The following is a 20,944-nucleotide window of genomic DNA, read 5'->3' on the forward strand; positions in this document are numbered from 1 at the left end:
TGCTTAGAGATCTTTAAAGGGATTCATTTCTAACTCATGATGAAGTATTATCTAGATTAGCCATGTTTCGAGTCAGTGGGATACTGATGACTGACAGTAGGAAAGCTGTGTTAATCTTCCTGCCTTTCCTCTCCAGATATGGTCCTTGACCAACAAGTGAGCTCAGGTCAGCTTAATGAGGATGTTCGCCATAGAGTCCATGAGGCACTGATGAAACAGCATCACCACCAGAATCAGAAAAAACTTACCAACAGAATTCCCATTGTTCGCTCATTTGCTGATATTGGCAAGAAACAATCAGAACCAAATTCCATGGATAAAAATGGTAATTTTTTTTCTTTATTGTATTTGCCTATCATAAGTCTCTAAATTATCAAAGAGCTTCTGGACCTTTAAAATATTTTAATTGAGTATGATATAATGAGATTCATATTATTATAGTAGAATTTTTAATATATAGGTATAGTATTTTTTAAATCACTGAGCATCAAATTTTAAAAACTTTAATTGAAAATTTAGGTTTTAGAAAATTGCAATATAGGAACGTAAGATAAACATTTATCTAATAAGTAGATATGGTCTCAAACATTGCAAAATTAATTGAGCATCAGTTATATCCCAAACAAGGTCCTAGCCTTCATCATATCTTGAAAATGTAATGTAATGCTTTGACTCTGCATCAGTGTTTTTTTCAGCTGCCTGTGTGTGGAAAGATGATGGTTCCCATGCGTAACAAGGTTAAAAACACTGCCATAAATGGTCTTTTAAAGCAAATAATGAGAAACAACATTTAGTGCTTGTGGAAAAATTATATTGGTTTTATGTTGTTCATAGTACATAGATTTTATTACCTCTCCTGACTGTATTAGCCTGATTTCCAGTTCATGGGTTCATTGCTACTGGTAATGTTGAATTTTTAATGCCCACGACTTCCCCCACACTAACATCTTTGCTTATCAATATAGATGGCATTCTTTGTTTCTAGCAATCATGACTTACTGCCTATGGTATGATCCTTAGACTGATTTTATCATTTCTGTGCTTTGTTCTCTACTTCAACACATTTGTCCCATTATCATTTATATAAGAAAATTGCTTATTAATTTCTTATTGTCATTTTTGATTAGTCTTAAAATTGTTTAACTTTTACCAAGGGATCCACAGGGAACTATAAGGGTTCCCTATTCTAAAAGATAAAAATTAATTTTAAAGTATTTTCACATATTTTATAATGATGACAGATTTTCACAAACGGACTAAAGCAGATATATTGATAGAGTGTAATGTTGTATGTAGTTTCACTTCTATTTTTAAAGGTTTCAGAAAAAAATTAAATACAAATGAATGAAAATGAGTTTTCTTTAGATAATTGTTTACAAGTTTCATGCAATTAAATACTATATATGAAAATCAATAAAATGCTTTAATAAGTTCTGAAGGCAGTACTATCACTATTATCTTAGAATAAAAAATCAGTAATGGCAAATGAATTTTGAGCAGCTCTTTAGGTTTTAAAACACCCTTCTATAACAATGAGTGTCATTTTCATTTTGAGTGTGTAATTATGCATATATTAAGTTCAGTGATTATATTATGAGCACCTTATGGTTTATATAAACTTGTATTTATATTCAACATATATTTTGAGAATTATAGCATGCTTTGAGTTGTAATATGTATTTATGATATATTTTAATTCTAAATTCTTTGAGTAAAATATACATAAAAATGGCAAAACATTGTATGTTCTGATACTTGTTATAAACATAGTAATTTTCTTATGTAAAAAGCATGTTTGGTATGATAATATTAATAAAATTTACACTACTTTTATATTTACACAATAGTGTAAATTTAGTATTAAAATAATTACTTGAACTAGAACTAATGCACTATAAAAATAAACATTAAAAATAAACTACTGTTTTCATTTCAGATTTTACTGGAAATCAAGTAATAAATTTCTATAAGAAGGATATCTGTTTATTCAGAAATTCAAGATCTTGTGTCATAAACAATCCATAATTTGTAACTCAAATTTTATTGTGACAATATTTATTATAAAATAATTTTGTCATTTTTTTGAGGGAAAAATATACCAAAATTATTGGATTTATTGTAGTATTCTGTAGACTTTGACACACTACTTGCTACTGCTTTAAGTGTCTGCTAAGTGCAAGAGATACTAGAATTACAGGCATAAATCACAAGTATACAAACAGATTCTTATAGAGACGAAGTTTTCTGAGAGGCTACTTTTTTGTCTTGTTCATGCAATAGCTTAGTTTTTCTAAAAGCTAGAATATGATTAGTTCTGAAATGATTCTGTCACCATCTGTACAATCAGCCTTTATCTGAATATATACAGATCCTTTCGTAGCATACACTAGGGTAATAAAAACTTGGAAACATTTCTAATAAGATTCTTATATCCAATGAAGTATTGTTGTAGAGTATACTGTCAGAAGTGGTACTCTAAGCCTAAGTTTAGAACACCTCCTTGTGACTCTGTTTTGCTTCCTCACACACTTTGCATAATTATGTGTGTTGAGAATTCTGAAAATATGTGTAATCTTCATCAATTTAGAAATAAATATCCTACCCAGTAGTGGGAAAAAGTGTGAAAGACCTTTATTACTAAGGTTCTCAATCTACTTATGAACTCAAAAAACTGACAAACTCTGGATAAACAAATTGAAATTCATAGCCATAAATATAGAATTTACATTCTATTTTAAAGTATGCAATAGAAATTTAATTTCTGTATATTATTATGAAGAAATGCAAAAGGTATTTTAAGACACCAAGAGAAAAATTAATAGTTATTTTTAAAAAATAGCATTCTTATTACTTTCTAAATTTCTTTTAAGTATTCTATGCAAAAAATGTACTTTTTCTTTATGAAGTTATAAAATAGGATTTAAATAGAGTGAAGACTTTTGAGAAACTTGAGACAGAACATTTCAAATAAACTTCCTCTGGTATAAGGATATACTTTTACAATTTGGAGATGAAGCAGTTAGAATTTCTCAGAAATGAACGGATGGTTATGTAAAGTCTGAAATTGCCAAACAGAATACGCTCCTACTTCTTTAATTGACTTGTTCCTTAAACATACACCCTCGGTAGTAGTCATAAGAATTAAACATTTAAACTGTAGTTTTAATGTGAATCTTCCCCATTTTATAGATTACATTTGTAAAAAGAGTATTTGTTCTCCTAAATCCACACTATTTATTGCTTGTAACATTTTAGTGATTTGTAGTAATTTGCCAGTCTCACCTCCAAATACACTAGCTTTACTTTCATTTATTTTTTTTCCATGTTCTACACATTCTCTTAAGGACTAAGATGCAAGATGCTATGGATTCACCATGCAATTTTAATGCTACCATGCTGTGTTTAACTTTCACTTTTCATTAAGCATCAAAACTGTGAGAATTAAATGTCTGATTCTGATGTTTCAATAAAAAGTGACAGTTACATTTGGCAAAACAACAGCAAAAATAATAGAAAAGTAATATTTTCTTTAACATTAGAACGTTGAAAAGAATATGGGTGAGAAGTAGTAAAAGTAAATATATTGAGAATTTTAAAATAAGCCAGAGAAACTAAAGAATTTTTTAAAAAAAGAAAGACTTGTATTGAATAATCTATAAAACAAAAAGTATCAATTTTTGTCACTTAGGTATCAATTTTTGTCATTTAGGTCATATGTTGAATTACATTAGAAGACATTTGGATTAAAGTCTAGTATAATATATCATTATCCTTGTGACAAACTTTATATTTAAAATGTTTAGAATTCTTAGTTTCTTGTGGGGTGTCTTAATTCAGTTTTTTCTTTTCTAAAATTCCTTCACATATAATTTTCTCCCTCCTAATCTTAGGACTTTCCAGTTGCAACTTTATTTAGAATCTCAAAAGGATTTAAAGAGTATGAGGCCTCTGATTTACTCCTAAAGTCACACACTATAACACACTTATATTTAAGAATATATACTGGCTATAAATTGGATAAGAATGGGTTGTAATATTGATTTATAATATGGATTGGATATACATTGACCTTTTATGTGAGCCTTCATGTATATATTGTGAATAAATTTTATGACATTTTTGGTCAGTTTATCTTATAATCACTTCTTTTATAAATGTGATTTCATTATTTGATACATGGTGTTTTTGTGTTTGTTTAGATATTTAGATGCTGTGCTGTCTTGTGTTTTAAAATACTGTGGTGTCATAAGATATTAGAAGTTTAAAAACTGACCCTCATAATGGTGCCTTTTTTAAAGAAAAAATAGCAACAATATTTATTTTATAATTATATTATACACATATTTAAAGATTCATAAAAATGATAGAATTTTATATTGTATGATAAAAGTATTTTCCACTGTACCAAAAAAGAACCCCAACCAAAACCAAGGTGACATTGTTGACAAGGCTGTATTGTTTCTACTGTGTTTTGTAATGTCAAAACTCTTACAGCAAAAATATTTCTATGTGTATTTAAATTTGTTATTTCTTATATTACATGGATTATTTTAAGGCATACTATTTTCCTCCCAGTTATGTACATATCTTTCATGTTTTTGAAGTACAGATCACCTAACCAACACTTTCTAAATACTTGGTCTTTCTTTCTTCATATTTTTCTATTCCCATGAGTAAATGTATTGTTGCATATGTATGTAACCTTGTCATTCATCTTTATATTTCTTTATTTTGCTCTGTCTTGTGTCTGTCTCTAACAGGCTCATCTCATCTCTGTACCTCCCTCATCTCCTAACCTTTGGGTACTCTAAATGCATTGAAGGTTTCTGAGGTAGTGTAAACCAGCTTGGTTTCTAGGCTAATAATAATGTACTTTATGTCTTCATCCCAGTTTCCTTCTATTACACATGATTTTCAGTGGATTAATTTGTAGTGAATAATGATATGCTTTAGATATGTATTTTTCTCCTATTGATTTGAATTTGGCCAAACAAATTTAAAAGCTACCGTTTTCCAATAATGATGTTCATAACTTATTTAAAGAAGAAGACTATAGGCAGAGATTTAAATGAATTCATAAAATATTTAGCAGACGGTTTGAGAACATATTTATAGTTGTATTTAAATAGTAAAATATGGGGCCAGAGCAATAGCACAGCGGGTAGGGCGTTTGCCTTGCACGCGGACGACCCGGGTTCGATCCCCAGCATCTCATATGGTCCCCCAAGCACTGCCAGGAGTAATTCCTGAGTGCAAAGCCAGGAGTAACCCCTGAGCATTGCTGGGTGTGACCCAAAAAAGCAAATAAATAAATAAATAGTAAAATACTTTAATGATATTAACATTACTTAAGGTCATGATATGGCCCTCCTGATGTAAGCTCACTTTCCTCCCCACAACTTCATAATGAGGGATATGATTACTCCAGTTCCACAACAGACTTAGTAAAAAATTATGATTTCATTAGAAGAAAAGAATAACATTTCTTATCTAATCACTTCAATTACTCATAATTTTCTCCTATTCTTGTCCCTAGTAAAACAGGTGGTCTAAGGCAACTTTTTAGCTAACTGAAATATGACCTCTGGAAAGAGGTCCAGAGGGAAAACTTAATTCTTTACTCAAGAAAATTCAGTGATTAATCTGAATGCAACATGATATAATTTAATAGCATCTTTATTTAATAACAATAAATAAAATCATATTATTATATTTATTAATGATAAATATTAATAAATAATATTATTTAATAATAAGTATTAGAAATTTGTATTTAAGATGATAAACAATTTCTGTTTAAAAGCTTGGAAAACAATTATAATAAATAGCTAAAGAAGATGTATTTCTTGAAAGTTTAATTTGAATAATCATAGATACTTTCCAGTAAATGCTAGTTGTGGACACTTATTATCAATTATCAGATAATTGCCTGTAGTGTAATATGGTTACTGAGTTATTAAATATCCTTTATTAGGAATATTAATATGATGCCTCAAAATTATTTCAATATGATAATAATTGATGGGATTAAACACTGTAATAGCATCCACTTAAGGGATATATTAAAATAATCAGTGACCTGTGTGAAAGTGAAAATAAAAAAAGAAGTTGGGGTCAAAGGAGATATTATAAGTGTGAAGGGAACATGCTTCTCTTGTGTAGGATCTGAGTTCCATTCCAAAAACCACATGGCCTACCCACAGCACCACGAGGCCCTATTAGTCCCCAGAGCTACATCCCTGGTCCCTAGCTTTGAACCTTCTGGCCCAATTGACTGAGTATAGCTTCTGAATAGCTCCTGATCAGTGCTTGGGGATCCTCAGAAATAGTAAAATAAAGAGAAAAATAGGTTTATAGAAAGGAGAAAGAATGAATGAAGCATTTTTGTTCTTAGGTGTAGTAACATAGTAATTAGAAACAAAAACACAAATAGTTAACATTTATAAAGCTTTCACACATATATGAATGGTGAATTCCACCTATATATTATTTTGTCTGTAAGGCAGAGATATACTAGCAAATTCTTGATCTTTTTGGAAATGAAAGACACCCACTTCTGGTTGGAATGTGATCTTGTACATGAAATTTTTCTTTTTATAAATTACTATTGGTCTAAACATCACTGAGAAAATTAGGATGTCTTTTCTGAACCCAAATTTACTGACATTTCTTATGTAATAATAAATCAAAGAAAATCATTTTTCAGTTTATTCTATTACCTTCTTCTGATACATCATATTTGGAATAACCTAAAGAAATAAGTGTTTAAGTTCTGAGAGATAGTACAGTGGGTAAAGCACTTACTGAGTGGCTTTCAACTCCTGACATTGTGTATGGTCCCCTGAACCCTGCAGATAATGATCTCTGAGCACAGAACCAGGAGTATACATGAGCGCTGATGGTTGTGGGCCAAAACTGAACCAATGAAATGGAGGATACAAAAGAAAAATTAAATCGGTCTTAAAACAAAGATTGTAGTTGATAAGTGGTATAAAAATTAATTTATGAGAACTTCAGTAGTTCAGTATACTGTAATTCATGTGATTCTCAAAACTATATGAAGAACTGCAAGTGTCAATGTTGAAAATATGTTGCATGAATTGAAGATAATTTATAAAATAATTCTTTTTTAAAATATGTATATGGAACACGCTATTTGTTTTTTTTTCAAATTTGAAATCATGTCTTCTTATTTACTATTCAATTCAGTCTCTTCAAAAATTGGTAATTTACTTTGGGTTTACTCTCCTTTTGTACGTGTTTGATCAAATTAAATATTTTTCATGTACTTTAATAGTATATGAAGCAAATCATAATTAGAAAGCAGATATATGTTTATATAATTTTTCATGCTTTGAATTTAATTACTCAATTTTATAGAATATTCAGTAAATTTAGGTTTAAATATAATGTTCTAACTATGAAAATATGTAGAAATGATGTGAAACTGGTGATTGAAGACATCTGTTAGTAACACAAATGCATTATGTAAAAGGTTTTTTAAAAACTACACTTATTATTTTGAGAATGATAAATTAAATGGCTGCTAATGAACAATTCACAGTCATAGCTGCACACTGCAATTAGAAATGGGAGAATAAAAATAATTGATGCAACTTAAATCTGTCATTTCTCTAGTCTGTGTTACTTGGAAAATGCTATAATTAAAATTTATACACGTGGCTTGAGGTGAATTCACTTTAAAAGTTACAATTTAAATCTTTACTAAATGTTTTATTATACTGTATTTAATAAAAGATAAATACTGAAATTTCAAAGTGATCTTAAGCTCATTTAATTCAGACAGTACAACAAATTTAAGTTATAAAAATGTTTTTATTAATCAATGACCCCTCAATGAGAAGTTTATTATCCCCAGAGCAAAATTATAGTATTATTTTAAAATATTGTATTTTTAGTCATATTTGATATATTTTAAGTTACCAAAGAGTAATTGAAATTTTGGTAAAGAATTTAAATAAAGGTTTTGTTTGTGCATATACTAATGGCTTAGAGAAATTCAGTTAAGTACAGACAGCAGAAATTGGAGATGGGTCTGTTATTAAACATTGAATAAAGTTACTTTTTATGCAGAAGAGTTAGGTAGAAAGAAAAAAACATTTCAAATGTCCAAAACTACTGTGAATAAGAGTAATATTTTGGATTCACTGAGTTACAATCTTTGTAAATATGTTTCTGAATGAAAGTCAGTTGTCATCACTCATTTCCTAGAGAAGGTAACCTATAAAGCTGTGGAGTGATTAGAGAATATTAGCAAGCTCCTTTAATTTTTCCTCAATCAGTTGTTAAACATGGACAGATTTCAGATGCGTTAAGATTGCAAAGATTTTTCTTTTGTAACAATGACTAACCCGTTGCTAATAATTGTCACATTTCTAGCTCTACTATTTACTTAACACCACAATCTTTCCATTATCTTTACATAATCTCTATAAAATACCGTAATCTTTACAACTGAGTAAAGACTACAAAATAAATTGATTTCCAGTTAGTGTTAATGGAAAACAAATACAATTCATATATATCATCCTTTCTCATGCAGACTAGTATCAGTAGGCTGTGCCGCTGAATTGAATAATCATAAAGTCATATTTACACTATTCCTAATGTGTAAGGTAAAAGTATTTCTTACTGAAACTCTCATATGGAAATCTCTTAAAAGTTCTTGTCAAATAAGTTTTCTCTTGTTTATTTTTCCATAGGTGACAGAAATACAGATATTATGGATATTTTTCAGATAAATATTCATCTCATTTTTATAGTGGCCACACAGTAAAACTTGGGGCCTAGCAGGGTTATTCCAGGTGGTATTTGGGGGAGCCCTGTGGTTGGGATTAACATTAACATTACGTATGCTCAGTATATGCTTTACCGCTTGGACCATCTCCTAGCTCTTTATAAACTTTTCATTTCCAATTCTTCTGTCTAAGCTCTAAGCTTAAAGCATAAAATATGTGAGTTCTCTCTTCCAATATATATTAAATATATTATGTTATAGATAAAATGTATAGATCAATGATATTTCAAAACTGTGATTAGATTGAAATATTTTTATAAGCAATCTTACTTCAGCCAGAATGTTCATTTAAAATTTTTATCTGAGATTTGGTTGACTTTTTTTTCTTAACTGTATTCTCCCATTTCTATCTGCTATTGATAAGAATTTTTTGTATTGACATAGATCAATTTATATTGGCCCTTCATGCTTACTTCATAAACTCATTAAGAAATCTATGTTAGTCTAGTTTTAAATCATATCTCACTCCATATCAGAATGATGTAAGTAACTATTTGTATTCTGTAATAACAATCTCTTTTAGCAGGTCAGGTTGTTTCTCCTCAATCTGCTTTAGCCTGTGTTGAAAATAAAAATGATGTGAGCAGGGAAAACAGCACCGTTGACTTTAGCAAGGTAAGCTTTTTCCTCCCTCTTATTTAAGTAAGCCACTGAATTACTACTCGAAAGTATTACCCATTTTAAGAAATGTTGACACAACTTTTGCATGCACATTTTGGTTTCTTAGTGAATGCTTGATACTTTTATAAGTGGTGCTGACATTTATGTTCACATGTAACATTTTGCTTATTCACAGAACCAACTGTGTAACTTGTGCGAATAGTCTATGAGTAGTCTTCAGGTTTAAGCCACTTGGAATAAAGTATCTCTTCCAGTACAAAGAATACCTTGACTTCACACAGAATTTAATAGTTTATTCTTCAAAACTCTCACTAGTTTTCCCCCTAATCATTTTTTATATATTTGTATAAAAGTAAAGCTCATAAAACCTTACTGTCACAGTTCAGAGAATGGTATTAGACCAAGGAATTACTAGAATAATGTAAAATGGAGCAAAGTTTTGGAAGAAAAAAAATAATGAAGACTATCTCAGTTGAAGGTTATAGCTAATATGGAGACTGTTCAAATAGAACCACTACTTGAATATATTCATAAATTTAAAAATTTAGCTTGTGAAAATACTGTGATTTTGACTAGCAAATTCCTGACATGCATGTGCTAAGGCAAACAATCACTGAAATTGGAGAGTGATTTCAGTATTTGCCCCAAATAAAGGGGATTAATATTCTCTTTATCTAAGTGGCTCAAACAATAGGAATTCTTTTTTGCCATCAAGCCCTTGTCACTGGCAATGATTATAACAATGTGAAAAGAGATGAAACTGGGAGGCAGCAGTAGCCTCCATCAACCTTCAAGAAAAGATTAATAGCCACCAGATCCTTGTTGCTATTTCAGTCTCTCTGCCAGTGCCTAATGGTCTAGTTTTGTGTGTGTGTGCATGCTCTCCCTCTGGTGCCTGGTGATGTCTCTGAGCATGGTGTACCAGCTTAAGTCTGTTAATTATGCGTGCAGGGACTGGGAGGCCAACAAAAGGGGCACACTAGTCCATGTGGGATGAAACAAAAGCATGAAAAAGGACCTCCACACCAGCAAGAGAGAGAGGTGAGGGCATACCTGGACTCTGTTTCTACAGTGGTTCAAAGCTCATTTCACCCTTTGGAGACATGCCACTCAATTATTAAACAAGTTCAAATGTATTCCATTTGCTGCTCTAAAAATATCTTTTCAAGACATTACATCTTCATTCATCTGCAATTGGAATAAAATTGTCACAAACTACCATACATTTAACTTTTGATACTCTTCATTTATAGCAACATTTGAAAGCAATGACATACACATTGCTTACTTATTTTATAAGCATTAACAGTATAACAAGAGCAAAGTTAGCATTCTCAGAAATAATGATAATAAATTTCATCCTTTCAGATCAATTGCCTTTTAACTTTTTAAAAGCTATAACCTTTTGACATTGATTTTGTATCTCCATATCATTTTGCGTTTAATTGTTTGACCCATCATCGCAATTTTCAAATATGTTTTATCACATTTAAAAGAAAATGAAGATTGCCAAGAGGAAATTGCAGACACCTTGAGGTTCCTCCAAACAGCTACAGTATGCTGAAAAAACAGATATTTTTTCCCCTTTTAGAATTTTTCTTTCATATTGTATATACAGTCACTACATTCACTCTTTTATTAGGCAAATTTCTGCCTCTAGCATTTAAATACTGTCTTGAAAATCTGATTTCTTGGGGTCTTTCTTAGTCAATACTGTTGTAAGTAATGCTAGCATTTAAGTTCACATGTAACATTTTGCTTATTCAAAGAACCAAGTGTGGTAGTTTTATGAGTGGGCTTCAGGTTTTAGCCACTTGACATAAAGTATTTCTTACAGTACATAGAATAAGTAGGCTTTACATAGAATTTAATAGTTTATTCTTTCTGGATAAACTATTCAGAAATAGTTTATTTCTGAATTGTAAATAATGCTATGTTTTGTTGAAAATTAAATGATATAGAGTGCCTGGTGGACAATGGAGCAAATACTAGGTTTTAAGTGAAATGATGATTAGAATTAGTATTATTTTGGGTCCACACCTTGTGGTGCTCAGACTATTCCTGCATAGTACTTAGGGATTGGACCTGGGCCTCCTGCATGCAAATCTGTGTTCTTACCCACTGAGCTCTCTGGATCATTTTTACTAATATCATTGTTGTTAGTCAGTAGAAAAAGTCAAAATTTGTTTAAAAAAACAACACTAGGCCAGAATTTAGTAGGTATTAACTTCCACTAGTTCTATAGGGTTTTGAACATTTTTTTGGTTATATTTATTGAATAAGATCTGAGAGATTTAAATTAACTTTTGCCTTAGGTTCTTGATCTTTTGTGTGTATGGAAAAATTAAGAATTTTTTAAATTATAAGCTATAATTTTATAATGTTGGAGGGCAAAATTGTAGGACTTGGAAAACACCAATATGATCAACTGTAACTTATTATTGTTTTTTTTTGTTATTTTGGGTGCCACATATTGTGGTTCTCAGAGCTTACTCCTAGCTCTACATTCAGGGTTCACTCTTGGCAGGGCCCAGGAGACCATCTGGGGACAGGGATCCACCCTGAGGTCAGCCACAGGCAAGGCAAATTCCCTACCTGCTGGATACTATCCTTCAGGTTCCAGAACAATTATTATGAAAACAAGTTTTAATCATGTTTTTTCTTTGAAAGTTGAATTAAAGTTTCTTACCCTATTGGTTTCATTTTTGTAGGACTGATCAAAGGTCAGCTAGTCTCTAGACATAATTTGTCCATTTAAATTTTTATCTGTAGATTCCAAACCAGTAAAAATTTGAGGTGTTGAAGGAAAACAACTCTTTACTCTTTCTTGTGACTTGATTCTATATTCGATATATACGCAATCTAAGTACTGTTTTTATGGTGCTAGGGATTGAACACATGGCAAGGTATGTGCTCTTTCATTGAGCTATATCTCTGGACCTAATCATTTAATTTATTTTAAATCAATACAATTGATAGGTCCATCAAATTTCTTCATTTAGGGACATTTTAAATAGATAAATAAAATACAATAATCTGAGTTGTCAGATTGTTTTGCTCCCTATAAGATTTTAAAAGAGCAGATGTGTTGACACACTCTATGTCTGCTTTTTCCCCGTAATTGACATGTACAAGATGACTATTTTAGTATTTCCTAAGTGTTGAGGGCTGTTTCTTTTACTTCAAATGACTCAAAGAAGACTTTATACTACTTTCCATGTTTGAAGAATTTTCTTCTGAAGAATTTTCTTCTGTATCTATCTTTGGAACTTGATACATATTACAAAGAGTTGGGCTATTGAATCTTAGAATAATATGGAACCTTAGAAATCTCCTCATATTGAAGGTGAGAAAGATGAAATCCAGGGAGATTAAGAGGGCTGCTTAAGTTCACTGGCTGGTTAGTGTCACAACACTATCTTTCTTCTATTCATTTTCTTATGTTTTCTATTGTAAGCTTTAGACTTAAACCGTTTGCCTAAAGTCCCACCTGTTTCCTTCCTGTCTCTGTATATAGCTTGTCCAGACACTTCTAATTCCACTGATATGCTGCTTACCTTTGTTCTCTGGAAATGTAACACTTTCTCATCCACAATTTAAATGGAAGTAAACAGGAAAAAAAATCTTTCCCTTAGTACAAAGGAAGCATAGAAGTACAAGTATAATTTAAGATCTGCAAGAGTATAACCTGATTCCTGATTTCTTTAAGATCTTGTTCAGAATCAGAATATTCCATAATTTCTTTAGTCCATTACAAGTGTTTGGGGCCACTTGAAAATTATTTTAGGGATACAATTCAACCTCGTTCTTCAAAGCTGTTTTGGGTATTTAATTTTATGAAAGGCAAAATTATGCTCTTTACCAGGTGTTCTTATGCTATATTAATTTAAAATGTAGTAAGGCTATTTATAAATTAAATATTAACACAAATACAAAAATATGAAAGTACTTCATGGATAATATAACATGTAATGCTCTTTCCCAAATATTTGATTAACCTAATAATCATATAAGGAAATGAGTATAAGATTCTACTCCAAATATTTAACTATAATTTATTACATTTAAAATCTAATATAAAGATGTTAATTTAAAAAATTTTGAAATAAAGGAAAACATGTAAGGGCCATATATTTTGTTCTATAAAATCAGCTATGCATATTCTGTATATTACTTGATTTTGTTAAATTGCATTTAAAAACATTAATTTCTGTCATTGCTACCTTGCTGAATAAAGTTTAGGGTTATTTGTCAAACAATAAATGTTTATATCATTTATAACTTATATAAAGATATAGAAGATATATATCTCACTTATAACTTATAGAAAGATAACTTATAGGAAGATACAGAAAGTTTCTCAGGCAAAATTTAAATTTCTCATAGGCATTATGATGCATATTAACAATACGGGCCGGGCCGATAGCACAGCGGTTGGGCTTTCACCTTTCACATGGCCAACCCGTGTTCAATTCCTCCGCCCCTCTTGGAGAGCCTGGCAAGCTACCAAGAGTATCGAGCCCGCACGGCAGAGCCTGGCAAGCTACTTGCGTGTATTGGATATGCCAAAAACAGTAACAAAAAGTTTCTCAATGAGAGACGTTACAGGTGCCCATTCAAACAAATTGATGAGCAACGGGATGTAATAAGCAAAATTTAATAAGAAAAATTACCAATACAACTCATATAACTGAATAACATAATATTGATATTTATATTGAGTATATTGATATAATATATAGATATAAGATATATTTATATCGAGTATAACTCAATATAACTGATCCAGCCACTATAGATTTTCTTTAAAAGATTCTTTCTTATTTAAAATTTTATTTGAATATATTCACATTGTATAATTATCCTTCCCTTTGTTGGGTGAAATCTGAATTTCTGTTGTTGTTTTCATTTTGGGGGCACACCCAATAGTGCTTAGGTCTTATACCTGGTTCTGTCTCTGTGATCACTCCTGGTAGGGCTCGGGGGTTCTATATGTGGTGCTGGGAATCAAACCTGTGTCAACTGCTTGTAAAGCAAGAGTCTTGCCTGCTATATTATTTCTAAAATCAGGGAACCTCAACCCCTTTTTGTGTTCAGGACTTTGTCCTGGCTCTGTGTTAGGAATGACTCCTGGTGGGGCTCAAGAGACCATAGATGTGCTGAGTATCTAACCATATTAGCTTCATGCTAGGCAAGCATCCTATTGGCTGTGCTATCTTAACAGCACCTGGACTTATATATGTATCTTTCTTTTAGGCTCTGAAAAACGTATGAAGCTCTAGTATGTTTTTTTCATAGACTCATGGTACATGGATAGCTTTTTATTCCCTCATCTAACATTTATGTATTATAGTGAAATTGTAAAGCATTGTTAATTGAAAGAACTTTCATTGTGTGCATTTATTCTGGTTAGAAAAACAAATGGAAAAATATGATAATTCTCATTAAATTTAATTCTTGATTACTAAGATCACTGCTTTTGTTATCTCTGTTAAACAGTTAGGTTCTGGGGCTGGAGCAATAGCACAGTGGGTAGGGCGTTTGCCTTGCATATGACCGACCCAAGTTGGATTCCCAGAATCCCATGATCCCCTGAGCACTGCCAGGAGTAATTCCTGAGTGCATGAGCCAGGAGTAACCCCTATATATTGCCAGGTGTGACCCCCCAAAAAAAAAGTTAGGTTCTATTAAAGGGAAATATTTGCCATTTTGTATCTGAGTATATATGCTTTGTGCCTTTACACATTCATTTAGGAATATGTTTATTGGGGTTGATTGCAACTTTAGAACTTAGGATATTTGTCATAGGCAGTTTTGATTTATGAACTCATTGTTCTTTTTCCTTAATTACAATATGGTCTTATTTGATTTTTTGGTGAAATAATGCAGTTTATTATTATATCTAATGCTTATCCAACTGAATACATGCATCATATAAAATGTTTATATATTGAGGCACTCTTATTTACAGGAAAATTAAGTAGTTATAAGCTTTATAAATAGTTTGCTGAAGTTTTGATTTCAAAGGCAGCATATTTAGTTATTAAAGTCTGATTATGGACTTACAGGGTATTCCTCCTGTAAGTTTTGTTTTCTTTTTGGTTTTTGTTTTTTTTTCTTTCAAACTTCCTAAGCACATAGGAGGGATAATACAAGGCACTTGCCTTACATGTACCAACTCCAATTTGATACCCAGTATTACGCCCCAGCTCTACACCTTTAGCACTGTCAGGTGTTACTTTTGAGCACAGAGCCAAGGTTAGCCCCTGGGTCCTTAGGGGGGTGCTCACCTCCAATAAACTTCCTAGCCAAATTATGATCAAGTAATTAAATTGCAGAAGAACTGTCAACTTAAATGTTTTCTCAGCTTCACTTATGTTTGCTGAGCTCCTTTCTCTCTCAATAGGCTACACACACTTTGATCTTTGGCCCATTTGCAACATTAACACACAATACTAGTAAGAGGATACAAATTCTCATTCTTTCTACAAATAGGTTTTTATTAAAAGCATTCAAAATGATTTAAGAACAGAAAGTAGGTGTATAAAAAATTTAATGTTACTGCTTGCTTTTCACTAAGGCCAGTATGATAAAATTAATATTTACTCAAGAAGATTTTGCTTCCATTTTTCAGACTTCACATATTACTCCAAGAATTTCTTCTATTAATGACCATTTTTATTTTATTTTTGTACATTCATTTCAGTCACAAACATTTCATTAGTAGTTAAATCATGGCTTTTCAGTAATGACACATGTTAATACTTTTTTGTTTTGTTTTCTTTACTTGGCCATATCTAAATTGTCTGATGAGAAGTTAAAATTGAACAATGATCAGACCAAACATAGAATTAAATAATATAGAACAACTAGAATAAAAATGAAGAATCATGTCATACTCTATACTAAATGGAAAAATGTGATCATAGTTTCTTTTATATACATTGTATATAAAGTTAATATAATATGGCTCAAAATACTTAAAATATTGACGATTAATTTTTGATTTTAATGTATTCAGATCATTGAAAATATACTATTTTCTTCCTGGAAATTTCAATTGATAATGCTCAAGAAGCTTCTTTTTAAATATTGCATTTTAAAAATCAATTTTATAAAATTTTTAATGAATTAGAATATTGAGATTATTGGTAAAAAGTTAAAAGATACACAAGTAAAGAAAAAAATTTATAATGGACAAACTAGATGCTTATTTGAAATAATTTTAAAAATATATATTTAGGTTATGTTCATTTACATTTATTTTAACTTATTTATTTATGACTTACCACTTGAGAATTACTTGCTAGGGTATGACATTCAAATTTTTCTAATTTTAATTTGTTATTTTGTGATGCTCACAGGTTGATCTGCATTTTATGAAAAAGATTCCTCCCGGTGCTGAAGCTTCAAACATCTTAGTTGGGGAATTGGAGTTCTTGGATAGAACTGTAGTTGCGTTTGTCAGGTTGTCTCCAGCTGTTTTGCTTCAAGGACTGGCTGAAGTTCCAATTCCAACCAGGTAAAAAATATAAGAGCATCTTTTGTGTTGTTCTTATACCATTTTTTTTTTTGGAGGAAAAAGAGCAAAGAGTAAATATAATTTCCTCGGAGAGTTTCTTCTGGAAAATAATATGTAATGTACCAAATTTTTTTCTTTGTTGTGGAAGAGAGGAAATAGTTTTTTGTTAATTGCTCTGTCCTTTCCTCCTTCCTCTTAAACTTCTATTTCAAGTTACACTTATCTCTGAATAAGCTGCTCTCTCTTACTACATAAATTCTTTCTTACTAAGCTGGAAAAAGTCATAAAGTGTTAGCTTTTTTTAAAAAAAAAAAAAGGATTGCATTAGATTGTGAGAAAACTCAAAAAGATGAACACCCAAAGCCTAAGTTATGTTTGAGTAAGTGGGCCTAGAATGAAAGTGTAAGTACCATCTATAGGACAAAAACTGCTATGGCTAATGTACTATGTATTTTTGTCCTAGGTATACAACCCTTCCCATACAGAGAGTCTGAGGAACCATTAGTGACAGCACGATATGATTAAATCCCACAAAAATTCAAACTTTTTAGTACTTGAATTTATTTTCTTTTGTTATAATAAGACCTTATAACTTAGAGAAACTATAAACTGAATTATGTTTTTTAATCAATTTTATAGCTATAAGATTAGTCATAGGAGATTGTGAACAGAAAAAAAAAAGAAATATTGAATTTGGCAGGCTATCATTTTAGCAACTCATTCCGGACCATGTTTTCTATTTTTTATTTACTTCTGTGCAAATATTTTAGACAATTAGTTAGACTTCTAACCTCATCCTACTCCTAAAACAAAAGCCTCTTTGTGTAGTGCTGTACTTCCCTATTTCTCACAAGACTAGAGCCTTTCATCTGATGTCACAGCTACTTTTAATATATATCCTCTTCCAAACTTTGTATTAGCCAAGTTAAAATGCTGAAAAATTGTCGTGCTACAGCAGGTGGGATTGTAGAATGTGTTTGTAGGATATCTTCTGTAGGCCCCTGATCTCAACTCAAAACATAGCGTATTATCTCATTCTATACTTTGATTCAAAAAATGGAATAGTTTGCTCAACGATGCCTTCTACTTTTATGGAGGGCCACATGCAGCAGTGCACAAGGCTTACTTTTGGCTTTGATCTCAGGGATCACTCCTGGCAGACTTTGGGGACCATATGTGGTGCTCGGGATTAAACCCTGGTAGACACATGCAAGGCAAGCTACCTGCGATATTACTGCTGTGGCTGAGAGATATCCTTCTAAAGGATATCTTTATTGATTGATTATGAAGGCACAGCTGGTTGTACTCAGGACTTACTCCTGGTTTTGTGGTCAGGAATCACTCCTAGAAGGGCTCAAAGGACAATAAGTGTTGCTGGGGACTGGGGATTGAATCCAGGTCAGCTTGTATTTGAGGCAAACACCTTAACTCATGCACTATACCTCAAACCTGAGGCCCCCGTTTTTTTGAGGACTCTTTTTTTAAGAGCTCTATTGGTTAGAATGAGATATTTCATGTTCTAGTAACCTACCAGTGTTTAATCTATAGTTTGTGGCAGGAACATGAGTGTCATTCAGTTTATAGAAATACATTCATCCTATTGGAAAACTTCTGATACCATATCAATCAACCTTTATTTATAAAAAGGAAGGACAAACCAGATAGATATATTAAAGTAGCATCAGACTCTGAAAGGTTCTGTTGTCCCATATATAATGCTTAGCTTTCAATTATTCAGAGGTTTGGGGAATTTGGGATTTGGATTCAAGATGTCAAATTTTTTTTGTAGAGGCATAGTTATAACTTGAAAGGTTGGATTATAGGCCTGGCATGTGTGAGGCTCCAAATTTGATAACTGGCACTGAATGACCCCTCCAGCACTTCCAAGTGTTGCCCGAGTTGCACTGCTCTGTTTGACTCTGTAGGCCCCAGTGCATCTCTGGGGTTGCCCTGGTTACCCTCTGCACATATGGCCTGAGTAGCATCACATTGCCAAACCTGAGTCTTCCTGTTTGACCCAAATTAGCCAGGAGTGGCTCCTGAGCATTTCTTAGAAACCACTGCTTCCCAAATTTTAACTTTCAGACTTGCCAGCAGTATATTTTCCTTCCACCATTTGGGAAGGCATCTGATGAAGTCAGAATAAAGGGTGGCTATTTATGGCCATGCTAGTTTTGGTATTTCTTAGGAAGGAAAAGAAAAATTCTCAGAAGTAGAGAAAAACCATAATGGGGTTATAGACTCTCTCTGTGGAAGCTGTCAAGGTTTGGGTGACCTCATTTTATACTGATAGAGCAGAGTAAGTGCAGTCAATAATGAGGAAAAATTGGGGGCAGGGTAAAGACACTGTCTGAGGAGAGACGAGGCCACTTAGGAAGGTGAAAAATAGAAAAGTATTAGTTAGACAAAGAGAATAAAGAACGTCCTTCAAGTTTCCTCATTATTCTTTCTGAGGAGACCAAAAGGGCTGACTGTGAAATAATGGCGACACATATTAGAAATGTCAGAAATAATCTTTTAGAATTTTATAAATAGTCAATGGACGGGCTGAAACTGAAAAGCTGAAAAATAGCAAGATGATCACAAGTTAGAAAATTTCTTAAAAGTATCATAGTTGGTAAAGCATTTGTCAGCACATTAAACTATTTCTATTTAAATGTATACTGGACATTCCTATGTAATATAACTTAATTTGAATTCAATTACAAATGTTGCAAAAAAATTGGATTCTCGAAGACTATGCAATATGTGCTTTCAGGGAAATTTCCACAGTTTCTAAGGTTTAGAAGTAAAGGATCTGATTATAGTTTCTATTTTACAGTAACTTCTAACATCTTCATATTTAATAGCATGAGTCATTTAAGAAATTAACACTATTGAATAACATGGCAGTTTATGAGGCATTCTTTAATTTTCACAATTCCCTGTAGCACTGAACTTTTCAGAGATAGTTACCAAGATCTCCAAAGTTAGGACATATGTTGGTTTCTTAAACAGTTTCAGTTATGATGATGAATTTGCCAGACTTTAATGCTTATTTAGAGAGAATGTTGCAGTGTACCTCATATTTTTATTCCTCAAGCATTGGAAGTCATCAGCATGCCCCCAACTTCTTTTCCTGTCTGATTCCTGACAATAATCTTTTCTATGTAATGCAAATCTTATATATGCCAGCTGTTTTTTGACCACATGCTCTCCTTTTGCTTATATTATATATTGTCTGTTTCTATTACAATGTGCATATTAGTGTGTTCTCTTCCTTCCAATTCAGAAAGGCTTAATCTTTGTTTTTCCTGGTTTCTACTCTAAAAAATGATAGAATTCTTAAGATTCTCACTAATAGTAACAAAGATAGCCCAGTTGTCTGGAGTTGATGCATGAGGCCCCAAGTCCAATCCCTGTCACTGCATGACCCTTTGAGCCCTTCAAGTGCAGTAGCTCTGAAGTAGTAGCCTGGCACTTCTAAGGCCCAGAAGCTCTGCATCACTGGCCCTGAGTACTGAAAGCACAAGGGCAGTTTATTACCCTAGAACTGGAGAAGATAATCAAAAATAGGAAAGGAGTAGGTCTAAAAAGGTAGGAAATTTTCCACTGACAACTGTGTAAGTAAGTAGGGAAAACGCTGAGATACCAAATAACATGAGTTTCCATTGTCCAAGGAAGTTTAGCATAATATTCATTTAAAAAATGTTTCATAATAATCAACTGTGAAAAATATGGTAATATAATACCTCGAAACCCTTCTCCAGCAATTCCTTTCATATGAATGCTTCTGTACTGCTAGAATTATTTTTATATTTCTCTTTTGAAACCATGGTGTTTTCTTTTTAATTGCAGATTTTTGTTCATTCTTCTGGGACCCCTGGGAAAGGGTCAGCAGTACCATGAGATTGGCAGATCAATTGCAACCCTAATGACAGATGAGGTATTTATTCAAGTTCATTGGAAACACTTTCCCGGTTAGGAGCACCTGACCTTTTGGA

General features: G+C 32.0%; 1 protein-coding gene across 8 annotated transcripts in view; it reads left to right on the top strand.

The window, feature by feature from the left end:
- The window catches only part of SLC4A10 (solute carrier family 4 member 10), a 277,439-nt gene that overhangs the window by 170,294 nt on the left and 86,201 nt on the right, over positions 1–20,944 (top strand). For 5 of the 8 annotated variants that reach the window (XM_055119947.1, XM_055119950.1, XM_055119952.1 and 2 more), the window contains 5 exons: positions 137–325; positions 9,342–9,433; positions 10,391–10,480; positions 16,804–16,961; positions 20,799–20,886. In XM_055119947.1, coding sequence (XP_054975922.1) covers positions 137–325; positions 9,342–9,433; positions 10,391–10,480; positions 16,804–16,961; positions 20,799–20,886 — 617 coding nt within the window. The remainder of the gene's footprint in view (positions 1–136; positions 326–9,341; positions 9,434–10,390; positions 10,481–16,803; positions 16,962–20,798; positions 20,887–20,944) is intronic. The other 3 variants (XM_055119949.1, XM_055119954.1, XM_055119953.1) reach the window with 3 other exon arrangements.

Source organism: Sorex araneus, chromosome X (genome assembly GCF_027595985.1).
Source record: "Sorex araneus isolate mSorAra2 chromosome X, mSorAra2.pri, whole genome shotgun sequence".
In the NCBI taxonomy this organism is placed as follows: domain Eukaryota; kingdom Metazoa; phylum Chordata; class Mammalia; order Eulipotyphla; family Soricidae; genus Sorex; species Sorex araneus.